This window comes from Podarcis erhardii (assembly GCF_964252035.2).
Source record: "Podarcis erhardii genome assembly, chromosome: 5".
Taxonomy (NCBI): Eukaryota; Metazoa; Chordata; class Lepidosauria; order Squamata; family Lacertidae; genus Podarcis; species Podarcis erhardii.
The window spans coordinates 29745811-29768081 of NC_138509.1; the positions used below are offsets into that span (position 1 = coordinate 29745811).

General features: G+C 44.8%; 1 protein-coding gene across 3 annotated transcripts in view; it reads left to right on the plus strand.

The window, feature by feature from the left end:
• The window catches only part of HK1 (hexokinase 1), a 55780-nt gene extending 33799 nt beyond the window's left edge, over nt 1-21981 (plus strand). For all 3 annotated transcript variants that reach the window (XM_081861785.1, XM_081861784.1, XM_081861786.1), the window contains exons 8-18: nt 1162-1317; nt 1876-2109; nt 3915-4219; nt 13998-14146; nt 14241-14360; nt 15092-15187; nt 15633-15732; nt 15882-16065; nt 16537-16692; nt 17963-18196; nt 19093-21981. In XM_081861785.1, coding sequence (XP_081717911.1) covers nt 1162-1317; nt 1876-2109; nt 3915-4219; nt 13998-14146; nt 14241-14360; nt 15092-15187; nt 15633-15732; nt 15882-16065; nt 16537-16692; nt 17963-18196; nt 19093-19237 — 1879 coding nt within the window. In that variant the 3' untranslated portion in view covers nt 19238-21981. The remainder of the gene's footprint in view (nt 1-1161; nt 1318-1875; nt 2110-3914; nt 4220-13997; nt 14147-14240; nt 14361-15091; nt 15188-15632; nt 15733-15881; nt 16066-16536; nt 16693-17962; nt 18197-19092) is intronic.
• The last annotated feature ends 290 nt before the right edge of the window (nt 21982-22271 follow it).

A 22271-nucleotide genomic window follows, 5' to 3' on the forward strand; every position in this document is an offset into this window, starting at 1 on the left:
GCTTCTCGATCTCCATAAAGCATACTTTTGGTTAAAGTTTATCTCCACGCAGACCTTAATCATCCTGCTTGGGTCAGTTCAACCGACGATTCTAATGAGGAGGGGTTCTTGTAAATCACATAGAAGGAAAGTAAAAAAGGTCCCCCCCCCATTCAGTCCCGTTGTCAACATACCCAGCCTTTGGTGTATCTTCATCGTAAAATATTCCTGTTTCTCCAAGCCGTCCTCTTCTTTCGCAGAGGTCACTTAAATTAGCAGACTTCACTCCCCTTCTTCACTTGAAATATGTGCATTTGCTTCTTTTGTAATTAATTATTCCAAATTGCTGCAACTGGTGCGCGATCAGAAACAGCGTCCAGGAGAGCCGAGGTCCACACGGCGGGATTCTGCCTAGGGCCCTCACCCCCTTCTTTCGAATTAGGGGGTGATTTATGGGCACAGCAGGCAAGGGCAGTGTTCCCCATTTCCTTGGGGCAACAAGGGAGGCTGCCTACTCCCATAACAGCCTCTTAATTACCCTGTATGGGTCGGAGAGATGGTATTGTCGGCCATCTTCCAATGCGCCCCCTAGTGGCCCCCTCTTGTTTTAGACTTTCATGCCTGTCCCAAAGGTTTCCATAATTACCTGTGGTTGGGAGTTACACCTTAAGGCTTGGAACCAAAGATCCATGAGCAGAGCCTCCTTCCATTCTTGCCTCCTTCCCTTTTGCTCACCACTCCCCAAGAAGACTTGTGGATGGTTTCAGGACCTTCTAGAATGACCTGGGGAACTAGCATGGCAGAGGGGTTCTTGCAGCTGGGGGAAAATTTGTCAGAAATTGGGGACCCCCCCTTGAGTGAGTGGAAGTTCCCTGCATTTTTGCTACCCATCATTCTTTCCTAATTTTATTCTCTTGGCAAGTGTGTGTGTGTGTGTGTGTGTGTGTGTGTGTGTGTTAGGATGGGTGGTCTTGGTTGAGTTCAGCTGAGAGGGAGAGTGATTTGCTCAGGATTTCCACACTGTAAGCATGATGGCTAAAGAAGGAGTTGAACCCTAAGGATGCCTCCCATCGGCACCTACTGGGAATTGATCTTGGGTAACTATATGCAGGAGCGGGCCACACGCCTATAAACTACTCGTGAGTGTGTCTGATTTGTGTTTCTGCCGTAATATCTTTCCAGGTTTGAGAAGATGGTCAGCGGCATGTACATGGGCGAGCTCGTCAGGCTGATCCTGGTCAAAATGGCCAAAGAAGGTCTTCTTTTCGAGGGGAGAATCACTCCCGAACTTTTAACCAAAGGGAAGCTAGAAACAAAGCACGTTTCTGCCATGGAGAAGTAAGTAGCTTTGAAGCTTTCCTCCTACGCTTCCAACCTAGAATACTTGTGTAATGAATAGGGGAGTGGAATATATGCAGTTGGATTCTAAGAGCAACTCCTGGACGGGCTTTGAAATAAAATAGAGTTTTGTCATTATTTTAGTAGGCAGCACTTTTCAGCTTTCAAATAACATCACATCAGTGTATGTATGTCTTCTGAAGCTGCAGCCTTTTGACCTGACATTTTCTGGCTTTGCGCCATGTGGCCTATTTTAAAACAATGGCTTCCAGAATTTTACCCTTAACTGGTCCCGCTGATTACAAATGGTGCACAGTACGAGAACCCACCACCCAAATCCAGCACAGTGGAACTGAAAACCTCTTTGTGCTCTGTAGGCTCTTAATATTGCAGATTCCAATCTCAGCCTCCCTTCCCCTTCCTTTCCTCGCAAGATTTCCTTGGGACTCTGCTGCACCCATTCTCAGACTCTCGCAACACTCTCCCTTGGCGAGCAACCTGCCCACCCGTCAGGATTGTGTTACCTTATCGTAACTTTTTTGCGGTTTCTGTTTTTAGGAGCAAGGAGGGTTTGCAAAAGGCCAAGGAGATACTTACCCGTCTTGGGGTTGAGCCCTCCCACGAAGACTGCGTCGCCGTCCACCACGTGTGCACAATCGTCTCCTTCCGCTCTGCCAACCTGGTGGCTGCCACTCTGGGTGCCATCCTTAACCAGCTGCGGGACAACAAGGGAGTGGGCCGCCTGCGCACCACCGTGGGGGTTGATGGCTCCCTTTACAAGATGCATCCGCAGTAAGAGCCTGCCAGGTTTCCATAATTACATCTTGGCACCTGTTAGGGACTGTCTCTTGCAAAAGGTCAGAGATGTAGCACATCCAGCTGACATTTGGCTGTGTGCTCTGGACTTGGGCTAAGCAAACAGAGCTCTCAAAGGAGGTGAAAGGGGGCTGTAAATATCACAGTCCAAAGGCAGCTCAGTAAGTTAGGCAGGAGGCAGTGCTTGCAATGCACATGGAATAATAGAAGTTGAAAGGTACCACAAGGATCATGTAGTCCAACCCCCTGCAATGCAGGAATCTTTCACCCAACGTGGGCTTGAACCCACGGCGCTGAGATTGAGAGTCTCAGGCTCTACCAGCCGAGCTATCCCTCAGGATACCAGGTAGCTGCTTGCAGCAGACAATCTTTACAACTAGTTTTCTGCACATTGCAGTGATGTGGCCATAACATGCAATAGCCTGTAGTTTATCCCTCCCTCCCCCCCCCCCGTTAATTTGTACCATACAGATGCAAGGGGGTACTTTGCAGTTACACACTCCAAACCACCCTGTGATTCTTGGGTGGTATAGAAATTTAATAAAAAAAATAAACAAGTGATGCCACACCATTGGAAAAGCAGCTGTGGAGGCTCGTTGTTTTTTTGTTTTGTTTTGTTTTGTTTTGGTGTGGCCCGGATATTACTCTTAACATATCTGCCTGTATGTGGAAGATAACTTGTCTTGGAGAAACAGAGCAACAAAGGTTTATATTGCTGGGGCTGGGGAACCTGTGGCTCCCAGAGGCAAAATGTGGCCCTCCAAGCCTCTCTATATGTTTCAAAGCACATTCTGAGCCTAGGAGTTTGTTTTCAGTAGCAGAACCATCTCTTTTTCACAAAAGTCGCTCATAGCTAGCTTTACTTCAGCAGGCTGATTTAAGCATTTTATTGTCGCCTAGCTCAGTTGGTAGAATATGAGACTCTTAATCTCAGGAACATGGGTTTGAGCCCCTGCATTGCAGGGGGTAGGACTAGATGACCCTTGTGGACCCTTCCAGCTCTACAGTTCCATGATTATACAAAATCACCCAGCTAGAATGGCTGTTCTCCCACCCACCTCTGGTGTTGGCTGTGTATGCGTGCATATAAGCAGAGTGGGTGTGGACCAGTATCTGTGCGCTAGGCAGGCACCCCATTCCCAGGCCCCGTCCATTAGGCCTGCAATGCTGGAGCAGCGTGGGAGCTACTTCCTGCGATTATTTCTTACTCTGCTCCTGTGATGTCTGCAGAGAGGAACTATATGCAAGAGCTGGACGATGTGGCTCCTTCCCACGCTGGCTTTGTCACTCTCCTGGTGGTGGCATTACCAGTTTTAGAAAGAACCATGTCCTTTAGTCTTCCCACAGCATTCTCCTGTATGGATATTTCTGGTCAGGTGTGGGACTATGACACAGGAAAGTTCCTTGCATCTCTCAGATGGCATCGACTCTCAGTTAATGTCTGGATTGCAGTTATATGTGCTGTTTTTGCATCATTAGGAACTCTGCCTTGTATCTATAAAGCAAACTGCTATTACACTAGATCAGGATGGGGAACCTGTAGCCTTCCTGATATTGCTGGACTACAACTCCTATCATCCTGACCACTGATGGGAGTTGTAGTCCAGCCCATCAGATGGGTCTGATGGGAGTTGTAGTCCAACAAAATTAGCTGGGACACATGTTTCCTATTTATCCACTGTCTAGACAGCTCCTTGGCCTGACCCAGTGATTCCCCTCCCCCCACCTTTTATTAAGGAAAAATTCCTATTGCTGAACCTACTGTTTCCCCCCCCCCTCAGGTATTCCCGACGGCTGCACAAAACCGTACGCCGCTTAGTGCCCGACTCAGACGTGCGCTTTTTGCTGTCAGAGAGTGGCAGCGGCAAGGGTGCTGCGATGGTGACGGCGGTAGCATACCGCCTGTCAGAGCAGCACCGCCTGATAGACGAGACTCTGGCTGAATTCAAGCTCACTCACGAGCAGCTGCTGCAGGTGAAGAAGAGGATGCGGATGGAAATAGAAGCAGGCCTCAAGAAGAAATCGCACGATCATGCCAAAGTCAAAATGCTGCCCACCTTCGTCCGCAGCACACCTGATGGGACAGGTAGGTCTTTAGTCCTTGGGAAGGGACCTTTGGAAGAGGCAGCCTAGTTTCCTCATTGCAGAGTGAGGCAGCTAATAATCTAAGGCTGGGAGCCCCCAGATAGAGGGGGTGCATTCTTTCCATGCATTTCTGATTTGCTTGTTTTTAAAATACTGAGGTGCTGCTTTCCCAGCATCAGTTCAAAGTGACTTAAGAACACAGAGAGAAAAATAGAGTTACAACCATATCAAGTTCATAGAATTAAAGAGTGGAATGCAATAACTTAAAAGCATATGGACCAGTGAGAAAAGTTGCTCTAGGGGGACATTTCAAATGAAAAAAGGAACATTTTACACCCCCACCCCCAAATGCAGCTAAGGAGACATTCCTCCATAACTGCCTCCCCACCCATTGTTCTTGTAGAATTTTGTGTTCAGAAAACTGAACACAAAATGCAGTTTCAGGTTGCTATCACTTTTCATTGGGGAAATGGAAATAAAATAGATTATGTCCTCAGACTGATGTCCCCCTCCCCACTTTGGAAAGCTGCAAACTGCTTTGTAGAACCAGTTGATGTTGAAGAGCAGTTTGGAGAACCTGGTGGAAGCATTTTCTGAGGAGGCAACGGGGTGCAGAGGGTGTAGATGCCTGTTTAAATCTTGGCCTGTATCTAAAAGTTGAACAGATTTTGAATTCAATAGCTCTAATAAATATGTGTCATGCCATATTGATCCTTAATATCAGTCCTACAGATTTATTTAGTACGTTTACAGTGCAGTTATGCATGTTTACTTGGAAGTAACACCTACTGTGCTCAATTGGGCTTACTCCCCGTAAGTGTATTTAGGATTTTAGCCTTAATATACCACTTTTCAGCTGATGAGGTTTTCATATGCTCTAGTCATCTCAATTCATCAGAAACTGAAAATCACAATTGTGGTCCAACTAAAATTTCCCATGCCTTTCTTCTATGAGGATGGCAATAAAAACATATCACTGCTCCACGATGAGCTAAGATTCACAATTCCTAGGGACCACTTTTTTCTAAGTTTGCCGACACCTGCCTGATTTGATTTGTGCTATGTCAAATGAGTCCAGTGAACATTCAAGACCCAACTTTGCTCAGATTGTAGATGTGCTTTTGGAAGGTTTCTTAGGGTGTGGAGAATTCCAGTTTGAAACCCATCACATCACATACAGTGGTACCTCAGGTTAAGTACATAATTCGTTCTGGAGGTCCATTCTTAACCTGAAACTGTTCTTAACCTGAAGCACCACTTTAGCTAATGGGCCCTCCTGCTGCTGCCGCGCCGCCAGAGCACAATTTCTGGATTAGCAGAGTCTGTAACCTGAAACGTATGTAACCCGAGGTACCACTGTACAGGTTCTGGTCAGGTTCGGTATTCCAGAATCAAGTGGAGATAAAATCAGTTCAGCCTCATTTCACCACATAAAAAAATGCCATTGGCAACGGACAGGAGTCCTTGTTTTGTCACTTACTCATTAACTGAGTGGTCCTTTAGACTTCCAGTCGGTTTTTGATGTTGCACTCAATTGGTTCTTGCATTTCCTTGTCTCTCTTCCTGATGGCTCTGTAAAACAAAAGCTTGCCTTTCTTTGAAAGAGCACACCTTTTAAATGAAGATGGAGAAACATCGCCATCTGCTGGCTAATGTTCCATGTATGTATAGTAATTCATCCATTCCCAGCGAGCCATTTTCTCTTGCTTTTTTGAAGAGAATAATTGCATTGCAGTGTGTCCCCACCCTCCACCCTGTAGAAAAATCCTACTTGTTCAACCAAGGGTTTCCCCCAACACTGTCACCATGTAAATAAGTTTCCTATGTATAGGGCTTTCCTTTCCCACACTGCCAGCGTGTAATGTTTTGTTATTCCAAGTTGTCAGCGTGAGAGAGAGACTAGTGAAAAAACCAAGCCTGACCACTAGTACTGCCGCCACCCCTGTTGGTCCCCCCCCTTCCATCCTTAGCCTAGGAAAATTCAATTTTTTTCTGGGTGTCCTTGGGATTCACACATATAAGAGTCAAACAGTTTATTCACTGTCTTTTGAGCCTCCAACCTACAAGTTACTCAGCCAGGTACAAGATGCCGAGCCGAACTTACTCTAAGAAGCCACCCAAGGTTAAATGCACAAATGTTTGTAAAAATAAACATGAGAACCCAGTACCATAGAAGGTGGTTAATAAAAGGCTTAGAATGTAAAGATACCATTGGGAATTCAAGTACAGATAAAAAATAACAAAGCTAGCTTGTCTCATCCTCTATTAGGGTCACAGACCTCACTAACAAGCTGAACCCAGGAATATGTGGTTGTTGTGATTCACAGTCAACATCTGAATGGGGGCCATTAGACCCAGGCCAAAGACCAGTTTTATCAGAAAGGCAGAAGGGTAGTTTTTTCCATTAACCAGTCAGGGCCTAGGGGCATCTTTGCCCAGCACTAGGGGGTGTATATGCTGAAAGACTCAAGAGGATTTTTGCACAGTCATTGCGACCTTGATGTGATCTTGCATCAGGCAAGATGGACTAATTAAACATGACTTCTCCCCTCAGTAAGACGGTTCTCAGAATCCTGAGCAGCAAGCCATTTAAAAATGAGCCAAAAAAGGGGAATACTCCTCTTTCAGTCCTCCTTTCTGCTCTCCTTCAGTTAACTACATGTGCTGTAAGTCATGTATTTTGAAGAAGTATGTTCTCACCTGGCTGCTTCTATTTTGTAGTAAAAACATTCATGTTTGTGTGTCCAGATCAGGGTCCCGTCCTGTTTTTTGTTGCTTGATTCTGAAAGTGCCCCTTTAAGGGTAAGTAGAATATGGGGCGGTTTTCAGCAGTAAACCAGCATTGGGCATTACATTGCATTAGGCCTCTTTTTCACCAAAATAAAAGTAGCCAGGTTAAGCGTGTTCAAATCAAATCAAAACTTTATTAGCAAAGCCAACAGGCCACAGCTATACAAGAATTAAAAATAAAAATAAGAATAAAAAGAAGAAAAGAGCAGGCAAAAGGAGGTCCGTCAGATGAACAAGTCTGTCACTCAGATGGTGGCCCTCAATTTCACAGCTCTCTCGATGTACCTCGCGACCTTCTCTGTTATCTGACTATCCGTATCAGATAAGAGAAAATACAGTGTAATGTCTGGTGAGCGGCCGGGGTTGGAGAGAATGAGTGGAGTAATAATCTCATTCCTTAGGTCTTTGTAAATGGGGCAGGATAGGAGGACGTGGGACACTGTTTCCGTGTTACCATCTCCACATGGGCAGAGACGTTTTTCAAATGGAGTCTTTTGATAACGACCTTCGAGTACGGCAGAAGGAAGAACATCCCATCTAGCCAATGTAAAGGCACGTCTGTATTTTGGGATGGTTAATTTAAACAGATATGAAGCTGGGGAGTCAAAATGAGAAGGGGGAGAGTAGGTATACCATGGGCACAGTTTCTTTAAGATAGTCAGGTTGTTTTGCCGTTCAATGTCTTTCAGGCGCTGGCCTATTAGACTCTTTGCTTTAATGAGGCCCATTGATAGTAGGGACTGTGAATGCAAACCGCATGTAAGGAGTTTTTGATGCACAGTTTTGAACCACTTGCTTTTGTGAGGGTCTTGCATTACTAGAGGCAGTAGACCAGGTGGATTTAGATTAAGACGAAGCCAATAGTTGAATGTTCTTTGCCAGGTCTGAGTTTCTACAGATGGAAGGCAGGCCTCGAGTCGTAATGCTGCGTTTGGAACACAGGTGGGGACGCCGAATATCTGCCTTAGGAATTTAGACTGAACAGTTTCAAGACTGGAGCAGTGGTTCCCCGTCCAGATTTGTGCCCCATACAGTAACTGCGCCAGAGGTTTTGCTTGAAAAACTTCAAGGGCTGCTGGGATGTATCTGCCCCCCTTCGTGTAAAAGAAGCGGGACAGCATCTTAATACTTTGAGCTGCTTTTTCTTTGGCACATTTTTGATGGACATCCCAGGACCCAGTCGACTGGAAAACGATGCCCAGATATTTGAAGGCTTTAACCTGTTCAATTGTCTGGTTATCCATCCTCCAGCTGTACTGTCTGTGTTTCCTTGCAAAAACCATAATTTTGGTTTTCTGATAGTTTATTGCCAGTTGCTCTCTCCTGCAGTATGCTGAAAGTTCACCTATGAGCCTATTTAAGCCTATTCTTGTTCGAGATAGGAGTATCGCATCATCAGCATACAAAAGTACTGATATTGATTTGTCAGCCAGTTTGGGGGCGTGGAAGTCCGGAGATGACAAACAGTTAACCATATCATTGATGTAAAAGTTGAATAGAACTGGGGCCAGGATGCAACCTTGCTTGACCCCCTTGCTGACAGGAACTGGTCCTATAAGATGGCCATTTAACGAAGTTCTTACATGCAGCACCGTGTCTTTATATAAACAGCTGATCAGAAATAATAGTCTTTTGTCTATACTTGATGTGCTCAATTTATCCCAGAGTCTTGCACGTGGAATTGAATCGAAAGCAGCCTTTAGATCGATAAAGGCTGCATATAGCACCCCACGGGTTTTTTTGGCATATTTGTCAATTAAATAGGCTAGGGTGAAGCAATGGTCTATGGTGGATCTGCCTTGTCTGAAACCCGCTTGCTCTTCCGCTAGAATAGCTTCAGTTTCCAGCCAGCTAGTTAGCTTAATATAAAGATGTTTGGCATATAGTTTGCTGGGTATAGGCAGAAGGCTGATTGGTCTATAGCTCGCCGGGTCTGGCATAGGTCCTTTTTTATAGATTGGAATAACTATTGCCTCAGTCCAACCATCTGGGAGTAAACCCGTTGAGTCGATCCAAGAGAATAAAGACGCCAGCAGGGGGGCCCACCAGCCAATGTTGGACTTCAGAAGTTCGGCAGGGATGTAATCATTCCCTGGGGCCTTGTTGTTCTTTAATTGTGCGATTAAGTTCTCAACTTCCTTTACAGTTACTGGTGGCCAATGAGGTAGGTCCTCCAATTGAATGCATAGTTTGTAATGTTGGGCTTCCTGGTCATAGAACAGAGATTGAAAATGGCGCAACCACTCCATTGGTTCCACTGTACAGATGGAATTAGTACGCTCCTGATCCAGTAGACCAGATATGGTTCGCCAAAAGCAAGTAGTATCTTTCTCGTGTGATGCCTTAACCAAACTGTGCCATGCGGCTCTTTCAGCTTCCAGTTTCTTTCTCCTTAGTAATTGTTTGTAAGACCGTCTCAGATAAATATAAGCATTAAGTAGGGGAGCAGTCCCTAATTTCCTATATCTCTGGTAGGCTGTTCTCATTTGTCTCCTTGTTTGCCTGCACTCCAGGTCGAACCAGCTAGCTCCGTCCTTTGCCCTCTTTGTAGCGGCGCTTTGTATCACTGTTGTTAAATGGGGTTTCAATCTTTCCGAAAGTAATTTAAAGCGTTCCATAATCGCATCTACTGAATTGCCTGACACAATAGCGGAGCGAATAAGCTTTAACTCCACTGACTGAAGAAGGAGGGTTAGATTTTCATTCAGTATTGGGGACCATTTGAGTCTTTTGGGAGCAGGTATACCCAAATTTACAGAAGGTATATATTGTGGCTCGGCAATAGAATAGTCAAAAGGCCGACCTGCAAGCTCTAAAATTAGAGGTAGGTGATCACTCAGAGTATTGTGGCCCACTTGAAACTTCCTTACAAGGCTGTGAGCAAATCTTGAGATTAGAATATAATCTATAACGCTTCCCCCAGCCTTGGAAAAATGGGTATATTCCCCGGGGCGATCCCCCTCTATGTTGCCGTTTAATATCAGCAGTTCCCTCCGTCTGGCAGCCTGCACTAAGCAGAGACCTGAAAAATTACTTCTGCTATCTTTGGACAGTCGTGTCGCACCAATATCCGTCTGTTCTTCAGGGTCCATAAATAGGTTGAAGTGAGTGTATAGACTATTGTCATCTGTTCCTATACGAGCGTTAAAGTCTCCACACACAATAGTCAGGGCAGACGGGTAAGTAGATTCGAGAGGCTCTAAAAACGCCTCTAGCTCAGCCCATGTAGCCTTGGCCACGGGATTTTTTTGGCCTGGGGGAATATAGACATTGACCAGCAGAAGAGTAGTTCTCTTGAAGCTAAGTAGAGCGGCTGTTGCTAAAGAATTGCAGCTGGGTAGGGCTGTTAGAGAATGCGCCAGCTCCGTGGAAATGAAGCAAGCTAGGCCACCACTAGATCTGCCGCCCCTTAGAGATGGAGAGGCAGGCAGGTAGTGGCAGTTATACCCATTGAGAAATATAGGGTCATTCTGCCATGTCTCCTGAAAGAAGATGATGTCAAATTGCTTAAGGTAGCACAAAAATTGTTGGTTGTTTTTCTTGGCGTGCCAACCCGCGATATTCCAAGACAGCACTTTTAGGCCCCGGGCCCTTCGGGGAGCTGGGTCTATGTCACCACGTCCAGCAATTCTTTGGTGTCTAAAAAAACACACCCATTGGCTCTTTTCGAGGATGACTGCTTGGAGAGAGTGTAGTGATCCTCTCTTCTTGGTGATTTGGGGCTAGATTTTGGAGTTGGGGGGGAAGCTAATTCGTTCGGAGACAATTTAAGATAGCTGTGCCAGGAGCTTTGAGATTTCACACCTTGATTTGGTCTTACTTTATTGTACATCACAGGGGGCTCAGATTGTAATTCCACGTCTACACATTTAAAGGTGCCTCCCACTGTCTTCTTATCCACTAGACATTTGGGAGATATGGGCTGCACATGCGGGTCCTTCATTGTCTCACCTTGGTCATCCTTTTTTTCTAGTCTGCTTCGAAGTAAATCAAGTCTTTTCAGGATCTCAGTTTGAGCTGGAGAATGCAGTGACCAGAATCGCTTTATCAGCGAGAGTTCTTCCTCCAAAACGGAGTCCTCACTATCACACGTGCGAGGCCAGACGCCAGTTGGATGTGGAGCTTCCTTTTTTTCATTTGGTACTGTTTGATGGAGATGATCCTGCTGGAACTTATGCTTTCTATTTTGATGGTTTTGGTGGTTGGTTTTTTCCCTTTTATGAGCTTCCATTCCTATGCCCTTGGGCCCCATCAGAGAGGTTAAAGGTGCTCTATTTTCAAATATTCTTAATAGGACTATTCTTTCTTTTTTGAATAGGTTTTTAGCTCTAAAAATAAGGCTGGCCAGATTATGATCTAAAAAGGTAATCAATGCTCGTACCGAGCAATCATCTTGATGTAGATACTCTATAGCGGCTATGTCGGATGCTTTTACTACCCCCGGTAAAATGCCACTTATAATGGACAAAAAGTGGTCTATACGGTCCGACCCTGCATAAAATCTAGGCGGTTTAGGGTAATTAGCAAAGACAAGCTTTTGTGGGATTAGGACTAAACTCCATTCTCTTTTGGGACACAACATCTGTCGAGCTTGAGAGGAGTGGTTCCCCTCAATAGTTTGGGTCGCCAGCTCACCTCTGTCTACAGATTCTGTGCTGGCCATAAGAGGACTCTGGGGCGGTATAATTGTAGCTGGATTAGTTCCTTTGTCCCAGCTCGGTGTTAATTCTTCAAAACTTGGTTTAGATTCTTTTATAGGTGTATCTACTTTACGTGTCTCTTTGATGGCACTCGAGTTGGATTTGTTTGTTCCACTTGTAGAAAGGGATGGAAGAAGGTTAAAGAGCTTCTGCCAATATTTTTTACAGGTACGGTGAGTTGTCTTAAGCCGCCTTAGATTTTTCATATTTTTGCTTTTCTTCATCTTAGGCTCAGCTTTTTTTTTCCTCCGGGGTTTGCTGGGGAGTGGTGGGTCCGGGCTGGCTAGGGTATTTGTATTCTGGACTGAAGCGCTCACATGTTGTTTGAAATTATCCACTAGGGTCAGGAGAAGCCCGTTTGTTATCGCTAAAAAATTTTTGACGTTAAGGAGATCCGTAGAGATCTGGTATATCTGCTCCTGAAGATAATCACCCCGCATTTCTGTTCCGCTGTCATTGGCTTTCAGCCAATGGGTTGAAAGGTTGCTTCCAAGTTCCAGCGGTGACAAATGAGGATTAGCATCAGGTGTGTTGGCTGTATTAGCCTTTGTAGCATTCTCTGCTATGGCAAGTTCTTGGGCCAAATTTGTTGGATGGTTTGTCCTCTTGTTGTTTGTTTGCAAGTCCTTTAGCTGTGTTGACCAATCCAACACTGTGAGTGGCAAAGGCATAGCTACATCTAGAATACTCTCATTCTGAGTTCTCTTACTCGAGTCTTTTTGAGGAAAGTAGCTGGTAATTTTACTTTGTCTCCTTCGGCGCTCCATCGGGCTCTGTGGTGAATTAGGCAAGATTCCTTGGTCCTTGTATTTTTTCCTGGTGAGGACCATAGTGGGTATATGGATATATATGGATATATGGTAGGGGGTGCTTGCTTAACGGCGACTTATCTTTTGTTCTAAGCTTGTGTTTCTTGGGGTTGTAGCTGCTTCAGTTCCTTCCTTTTTATTTTTTTATAGATAAAAAGCTCGGCGTCCTTCCAGAGGAGTAGCTGATTCCCCCGTCTGCTAATTACCACCTCTCACTCTCTCCATATCCACCACACTGGCTCTTTCTCAGTACTAGGAAAGAAAATGAACTGTAGCAGAATGGAACTCTGACCCTTTGTTAGTCCAAGTTTTTAGCCAGGAATCAAAGCAGGCAATCAATCACAGGAGCCGCTCCTTTAGGCATTTGTTGATGGGGGAGGCCAGCTTGGTCAGTAGCACAGCAACAAGCCAGTAAAACAATAAAACGTTAACTAGGAAAAGCAGGGGCAGTAGTGAGGTGATAAGGCAGCCAGTAAATCATTAAAACTATAAAACTATAAAATTAGAGTCCAGGAAGGCTAAAAAAAACCTACTTAAAATCTTAATTGAAGGCAGGCAAACCTGACTATGCTGCTATCTCCGTCGCCATCTTACCGGAAGTCCGTTAAGCGTGTTTGTTTAAATGCATGAATAACTTGAGCTCAGTGTAAGGATGCGTTCTCGTTACCGCCTCAGAGTGCCGTGAAGCCCCACCCACCAGTTTCACATTGCCTTCGGCATGGCTTCATTAGCGTCAGGTGGGTTTCTGTTTGTGTACACACCAGAGGGCATTGACGAGGCAGGGATGTGTTTACACCATGCAAAGGCACACGTTAGTGTGTTGGCGTATCACACGAACACTCCGCCCGCGCTCCTCCCGGGGCTGGAAAGGTTTAACTTCCTGTTTGCTAGTAAAACTGAATTACTGTGTTGCAAAATGATGCATGTACAGTGGTACCTTGGGTTACATACACTTCAGGTTACATACACTTCAAGTTACAGACTCCGCTAACCCAAAAACAGTGCTTCAGGTTAAGAACTTTGCTTTAGGATGAGAACAGAAATTGTGCTCCGGCGGCGCGGCAGCAGCAGGAGGCCCCATTAGCTAAAGTGGTGCTTCAGGTTAAGAACGGTTTCAGGTTAAGAATGGACCTCCGGAACAAATTAAGTACTTAACCCGAGGTACCACTGTATAAAAAGTGTGTCACCAACATAAAAAGTTGGGAAAGCTCTCGCTTGGGGACTCCTATTGATGTGAAGCTGGGGTGAGGAACAATGTACCACATGGATATGTATATATGCACACATTTGTACAGGATGCATATGCATTTTGGATAAAATTGTGTAAACTCTTGATTAAAAACCCAGCACTGGAAACACAATGAGTTCACAGTAGATGCCAGAGCCTTTTCCTCTTGTAAAAGCGCTGGGGACTAAAAGTTCGGAAAATTTAGATGCGTTGTTCCTCACTTCCAACTTGGTCAAAATTATTTCATTGCAGAGAACGGAGACTTCCTGGCCCTGGATCTTGGAGGAACAAACTTCCGAGTTTTGCTTGTGAAGATCCGAAGTGGTAAAAGGCGAATGGTGGAGATGCACAATAAAATCTATGCCATTCCTATAGAAGTCATGCAAGGTACCGGAGAGGAGGTGAGCATGTAATGCAGAGGATGTTGTGTTGTTGCTATCTTTCAGAGACTGCACAGTGCTTGTGATACACACTAATTTATTTTGCTTTTTCCAGCTGTTTGATCACATTGTTTCCTGCATCTCGGATTTCCTGGACTACATGGGAATAAAAGGTGCACGACTCCCCCTGGGCTTTACGTTTTCTTTCCCTTGCAAACAGACAAGCTTAGATGCTGTAAGTTATTGTTCTTATTTCTGTAATGAAACTTTTCCATATGTGTTTTTTAAGAGTGGATTTTCAGCTGCAGTTTAGTGGTTGAGAAGAGGTATGCAGGCAGACAAGCGTGAGTGTGAGCTTTGCACATGCAAAGAATATTGACACAGTCAGTATTCCTTATACTGAGTTAAGACCAGTGGTCCATCTGGCTCAGGATAATCTACACGGAATGGGAGCCACCTCTCCAGTCTTCCCAAGGCCTTAATGGAGATGTTGAGGATTGAACCTGGGAGTTCTTGCCTGCAAGGCATGGGCTGTTATCACTGAGTTAAGCCCCACCGTACCTGCAGATTCTAGACCTAACTGCAGCATGCCTTTAAAAGTGATGCCGAAACAAGATATTGCAGGGGCATAGCTGGTTGCTATCAATCTTTGTTGTTAACCCATGTTCCCATGGTAACAACTAATGAAAGGAGATGCATGATGTCATCTCACTTGTAGTTTGGATATTCCCCCTGCTCCACTTCATTGGCTGCCATTTGTGCTCGGCTGGGCTAGTGGTAAATACCACCCCACAGTTTGGATCTCCAAGAACAACAGCTGCATATGTATTCATATGAGGAGCTCTTGATGCCATTGTGGGTTCATTAGCTGGTTGGGTCTGCTACTGCACCTGGATGCCCAGGTGGTGATTATTTCTGGTTTGTTCTGATATTGCAATGAACTGAGTTTCTTGTTCCTTTTCTTAGGGCATCCTTCTGAACTGGACCAAGGGCTTTAAGGCTACTGACTGCGAAGGGGAGGATGTTGTTAATTTGCTACGGGAAGGAATAAAAAGAAGAGAAGTGAGTTTCTCCCTCTGTGATTTCTTAAAATTAGCGGATGGTGTTGATCATGTATTGTTTGTTTTATGAGTCACTGTTGTGTGTTCTTATTCTTCCTCTGCATTGCTTAAGATCCCCTGTTCTGGGGGTTCTCCTAACCTTCCTGAGCAGATCTGTGGAGGGTGTGGTGTTGGGGAAGAAAAGGGTGGTTTTCACGTTCTGCTGGCAGAACTCTTTGCTCTGGCTTCTGCCAGTGCAACAACTTAGTTGAATCCAGCCCTCTGGACATTGGAATGAAAATTAAATTGCTATTATTTAAAACAGACCTGTGTTTTCCTGATTATTACGATATTTGCAAATGACAGGCATGGGCTTGTTTCCCTGAACTTGTAACCACTGATGAATACTACTCCGCCGTGTTTCAAGAGAAGCAATTGTAGTATATAATTTTGTTACTTCTTCCAAGGAATTTGACTTGGATGTTGTGGCCGTGGTGAATGATACAGTCGGGACTATGATGACTTGTGCCTATGAAGATCCCAATTGTGAAATTGGACTCATTGTGGGTAAGAATGGGACTTGCTATTTAGTTTGGTTCATTGGGTGCCTCATTATTCTAAGACCCATTGCAGTAGGTCCTATAACTACCAGATGATTTTTTGTGTCCCTTTTTTGGTCTATTCTGGTATTGAATCTGATTCTTTCACTGTTCCAGGAACTGGCAGCAATGCATGTTACATGGAAGAAACAAGAAACATAGAGATGGTAGAAGGAGAGCAAGGAAGAATGTGTGTGAACATGGAATGGGGCGCGTTTGGAGACAACGGATGCCTAGATGACATCAGGACAATCTATGACAAAGCTGTTGATGACTACTCATTAAACAGCGGCAAGCAAAGGTATTTGCGGGTGAAATGTTGTTGGAAATGGGTGAAGGCTTGTGCTGAGGTGCTGCAGCAGAGATGGTTTTCGTCACATGCACTACTGTGATCACCTGATTGTCTTGAAGTCCAAACACACAGCCTGGGTGCACAGAGGCAGCAAGGCTGGTGGGGGTCTGAAAACTCCCAACATAAACAAGAGAGGAAATTGCATGTTTCTGCTGTGTCCAGAACAGAAATCAATTCAGCAAACATAGCTGCGTATTAGTGCCTGCTGTTGCTTTCAGCCTGCAAACAAAATGTATTTGTATCCGTGCCCCCCCCCCCCCCACAAATATGCATTGTGTTCCCTTTGCATTGAAATGAATGGGGTAGAATAACATAATCGGGCTTTTCTAGATTAAGGATTAATCACCAGCAAAACTTTTCTCAGTTGTCCTTAACACACACACCCTTCATTCTGAAACCCCTCTTCTGTCTGATTTGCAGGTATGAGAAGATGATCAGTGGAATGTACTTGGGGGAAATCGTCCGGAACATTTTGATTGACTTCACGAAAAGAGGATTCCTCTTCAGAGGTCAAATTTCAGAGACACTGAAAACGAGGGGCATTTTTGAAACAAAGTTCCTTTCACAGATAGAGAGGTAAGTGAGCTTAGATGTGCTTTTTCTCGGAAATCTTAGGTAATGATATCAGCATTATAATAATACTCCACAATCTACTGTGAGTTTTTACACAGTCCATATTTGTCGTTCTCTTTCATGGTTTGGTTTGGTTTGGTTTGGTTTTTACTTTTGCATTTTTTGAGTAGCAAACTTCGGCAAATCTTTTTTTTTTTATTGATTTTCATTTGTTTCCCCCAAATTGGTCACTAATTAAAACAAATTAAATTAAATTAAAACAAATCAACATTTCCCCAAATCTGAACAAATTTAACATTTTTCCAAATCTGACTTCCAGCACGCCCTCCTGGATGTGTGGATGTTTCTCCTTGGTGCTGCATCATATTCCCCAGTTAACTTCAAACATTTCGAACAACCTTATATTACAATATACTTGCCGCTTGAGTAGCAAATGTTAGGGTCTGCCTCCTAACATTGCTGTAATACTGCAACAGTGCTGTAATACCGCAGTCTGACACCAGCTGCCGCTGTAGTGCTTTTTTTTTTTTTTTTGCATCAGTATAGATGGAGACAGAAATGGCTCTAGAGCGGCAGACCACTGCAAAGAGCAGAGACAGATCAACTGGGGAAAGAATGGCTTCCAGAACAGCTGGACGTACAGCAGGGCAATGCTCTCCTGTTCTCTGGGACCAATACCTATTACAGACCCTGAGAAAGTGAGGATAGTTTGAATGCAGTGAAAAGGGGCTGCTCAGAGTGTGATGGGAGGCATTTTTAGCCATGTGGATTTCAATACCAGTGTTGTATTTAGGTGTCTGGAGATGACATAAGTGGTCTTAAATAGGGAAAGGGCAGGAGTGCACACGAAAGTTTCCCTGGCTCCATTTGAGACTTTCCTGCATTCAGCATCAAAGAGGGCTTTTGTGTGGGGAGGACCTTTGCACTTAATGTGGACTGGTTTGAGGTTGAGCTGGCATTCCAGCAGGGAGGGGGATGTTGGGCGCCTGCTCCTCCATTTACAGCCAATGTATCTTTAGCCTCAGTTTCAGTTTTACACTCAGTGATGCACATGGTACCCAGGCCAACGAGTCTTTGACTGCATACACCTGTGGCCCTCCAGATGTTGTTGGCCACATTCCATTGGCCATGTTTGCTGGGCTGATGGGAGTTGGAGTCCAACAGCATCTGGTGCCCTTATCCCTGGTGTCCACCGAAGCAGAGGATTTTGGAAACGAATTCAAGCCTCTGTTTTCTCTCTCTTCCCCCTTCTCCCCTTGGGTCTTCTCAACAGTGACAGATTAGCGCTGCTTCAGGTCCGTACAATCCTCCAGCAGCTTGGTCTGAACAGCACCTGTGATGACAGTATCATCGTCAAGACGGTGTGTGGCGCAGTATCAAGGAGGGCAGCTCAGCTGTGTGGAGCCGGGATGGCTGCCGTTGTAGACAAAATAAGGGAGAACAGAGGCTTGGACCACCTGGATGTAACGGTGGGCGTCGATGGTACGCTGTATAAGCTTCACCCACAGTAAGTACTGGGAAATTATGTGCTTTTGTTGTCTGTGGTCCGGGAAGTGTCTTAAAGCTTTGTGAAAAGCAGTGCTTGGCTTGTGAGAGATTGGAGATGCTCTGATGAAATAGCCAAGGGAGCCTTTTCTTCTAGCCTGCATGTTTTGTGGCTTACTGTGTGCTCACTTAATGAGTAGTCACTGTGTACTCCACCATTCTTTTGGGCTTGAGCTTATGTTTCATTGCAGACTCCATAGGCATAGGTTAAGGATAAGGGGTTTCTAATTCTCATTTCCATAAAAATGAATGGACTCAGATGCAAATTTCAGGTGCATGCCTTATAGAAATGACTGCGGATGGGTGTGTGAAAACAGTGAGAAGGAATTCCCTTTATATCACAGCTGCTCCTTGCTTCCTTCTGCGATCTCCTGCCATTTTCTTCTGTAAAGTCTGCATGTTGAGTGTCTAGCTCCGTTCACTGACATAAGGTTTAACATGGAGGAGCATAAGAAGAGCCTGCTGGATCAGGCCAGTGGCCTATTTGGTTCAGCATCCTATTCTCACAGTGTCCAACCAGATGCCTGTGGGAAGCCTGCAGGCAGGATGTGAGCACACAAGCTCTCTCCTTTCCTGCAATTTCATAGGATCATAGAGTTGGAAGGGACCCTGAGGATCATCTAGTCCAACCCCCTGTAATGCAGGAAGATGCATGGGGATCGAACCTGTAACCTTGGCGTTATCAGCACCACTTTCTAACCCACTGAGGTATCCGTTTCCAGCAACTGGTATTCAGAAGCATTGCTGCTGAAAAGAGAATGAAACCTCCTGGGTAATCTTGAGACCTTATCGTGATTATGGACTGGCAGAGAGAAGCCCTCCCTCACATTTCCCTCTTTTTATTCCCCCCCCCCACAGTTTTTCAAGGGTCATGCACCAAACGGTAAAGGACCTGGCCCCCAAGTGCGATGTGACATTCCTTCTCTCCGAAGATGGCAGTGGCAAAGGGGCCGCCCTCATCACTGCCGTGGGATGTAGACTGCGTGACGCTGAGCATAACTGAACTCTGCACCACTGGCTCATTCTGCCTTCCGAGCACTTCCTTGCGAAAAGGAGCAGTTCCGTAGTTTGAACTGGCAAGAGGGGAAGCCCAGAGTCCCACTGCTGCTTTATGGAAGCGTTGGAGTTAAAAAATAAAAATAGGATACTGAATAGAGTGTGCTGCTGTTGCTGATAATATCTCCCTCCTCTGAACCCCTTGTCTGCATGTGTCTTTTTCTGCCCTATTTGGTACATTCCCCGTGTGTAAATCATTCAAAGGAGGAAAAAATGAGGATCTATAATTTAAACAAATGTCAAAAATAGGTTTATTATTCGAAGTCTAAAATTACAGCCAAATGATGTCCAAGGAGAAGAGCAGGTGGTTCTGTGTGTCAAGTGTATTATTTCCAGCTGCTACTACTTCCATGTTAAATACATATACCACCAACAGTGCTGAGTAGGACACAAATGCTTATGCTAAGAGGGCTTAGCAGTTCTTTTCCGAATTTCTAGCCAAATGTTTGATTCCCCGCACCCTTTTCCTTTCAGACAACTTTGAAATTTTCACAACTGCTGAACTGCACTCCGTGCTCCTGTAGCAAGGTCTCCTTTAGCAGCCAGAATTGTCTTCTGCTCACTGAATTCAGTCACTAGGAAAGAAATAAGGGGCTCTTCTGACATGTCTTAATATCACTGGCTTTTTCCGCTGCTTTGGTGAATGATGTCATGTTTCCAAGTAAGATTTGTGCTGTTCCAAAAGGCAAGCCTGTGCTAGTAAAAAAAAACAAAAACCAAGAGAAGGATTGACCCCAGAGATAATCCAAACCTCTGACCGTAGCTTTCCATGTGCCCTTCCCTTGGTTTGGCTAGATTCTGGTGAGTTGAGGATGATAATTTTTAAAAGGGGCATCCTGGTCTCCCTTGCTGCTCTGAGAGCCAGTGTAATGAGCCAAGTTCACGGACTGCCTTTGTGTAGCAATTGCACGAGTGCTTGCAATATGGGAGTGACATGGCTGCAGGTTATCTAGGGGAGTTCTGGCAAGTCCACGGCATGTATTTGCTTCTGGAAACGTTGTGCCGCACTGCAAGGCCAACACCATTCCCAACATCTTTGTCCACCTGCCAAAGCTGGAGTTAACCTGGCTTTTTGGCTTGCCCAGGCCTTTGGCTGTGAGCCTTTGGCAGCTGTCACTGGGAAGCTGCCATTTTAATTTTCCCACAATGCCCTTGTGCACCCAATGTAACATTGCCCCGGAAAGTGGTGGACAAATTAAAATAGCAGGCAGCTTCCCAGACACAGCCGCTGCCTCCTGGTATGTCCATATGTATGGGAGCGAATGGATGACCAGACCTGAGTGAGCAAAGTGGTGTTTGGGTGCTTTGCTAGGGAGCCCTCTAATCTGCATTAACAGCTAGTTCCCACATGGCAGCACTCACACGAGTGCTTAAAAAAATTATACTCTGAGTCTAGATAAATAATAGGGGAAGGGGTGGAATGAAATGCATCCTAATTGCCATTAACAGTGGGTCCTATGGAGGCCAAAATCACACTGATTTTTAATGGAGCTGAATAAAGCCCCCTGATGTTTGGAAGTATATACCTTTCCATGTGGTTTTAAAAGTGACTAACTTCAGAACCAGGTTTTTAAACAGTGTTGTTTTTCTAGAAAAAGAGGTGCTGGAACTCACCATGAACGTGTCCCTTGTTCTCTTGGAATAGCAATGGCGCCCCAAAAGCCCTGCTTTTAGATATATAGATAGCAACAGCATCTAACAATTAGATGAGTAAAGTTTCAAGGAACTGTCCTTGTGTCAATCCACATAGGGTGTGGGGCAAGGAATTCCAGGGTGCTTGGGAAAGCATTGCAGGCAAGTAACACCAAACCAGCCTGCTCCAAAGGTGCCTAAAGCAAGGAAATTTCCAGCATTGGGACTAGATTCAGCTAGACTTGCAAGTCAAGCCAGCTTGCCACTCAGCAAATAGAAAGGGCTGGCAAATAGCGATGTGGGATGCATCCTGCCCCCCCAGTCCCCGGTTATTTACCTTTCCATGGATCCCCACCCCCCTGGTTTGTTAAGATTCTTAGTAACAATGCATTTGCCCATTGCAAATCAGCCAAGCTTAGCAGATTCAAATCTTTTAGCTTTTTTTTTTTTTAAAGCAAGTAAAATAAGCATGCCAGATTATAACGTGAAGCTTTCTGGTGCAAATTAATTTATGCAAACTTGCCTAATTTGCACAGAAAAAATTCGCCGTCGCACGCAGACCACCCACATCACCTTTCCCTTCCTATTTGGAATTGCACAAATACAAAATTAGCTAGCTTGTCTTTTAAGTTTGGTTAGCCTGCAGTTAGTTTTCTGAACAGCTGCCGCAGAAGCGACCCACTACCATTTTAGATCTTTTTGTTCTCCGAAGTATGAATTGTTGTTTGTTCAACTAAATACCACCATTGGCCAGAAGAAAAGAGATTTGCAGACTTATTTTTCTTCTCTGCTCCTCAAGATTTGGATTCCCCATGCTAATAAACATTTCAGTATGCATTTTGGTGCACTGTGATCGAATGTTGTGTGGTAACACGAGTCACAAGCAGTAAGCTCAGCTTTATGTGTGCGTGCGTGCGTGCGTGTGTGTCTTCCTGAAGATCTGCATGATTCCCTGGATTTGCAATGCTAGAAAGTCTTTTTACATTGCACCACTAGTAGCAGCAGTACTTACTAGTGCAAAGTGAATATTTGTGACAATATTAAACTTTTTTTGACGTGTGTTGGTGTTTGGTGATTCTTTCTGGCAAAGGAATGATTGGTGCTTTGGAGAAGGGTGGGGAAGATCCCTGTGTGTTTTAAAAGCAATGGAAACTGGGAATATTTAAAATAAAAACTCCTTGATTCAATTCTGGATTCCGGATATTTCCTGAGAAATGTGTGCCTCTAGCAAATGTATCTTTACAAAACAGTGTTAAAATGTCGCACCAGATTTCAGCCTTGGGTTGAACACACTTGCACACCTCTTTGACACAAGAACTGCTACGTGTTGTGTCCTTGGGTTGAATCAG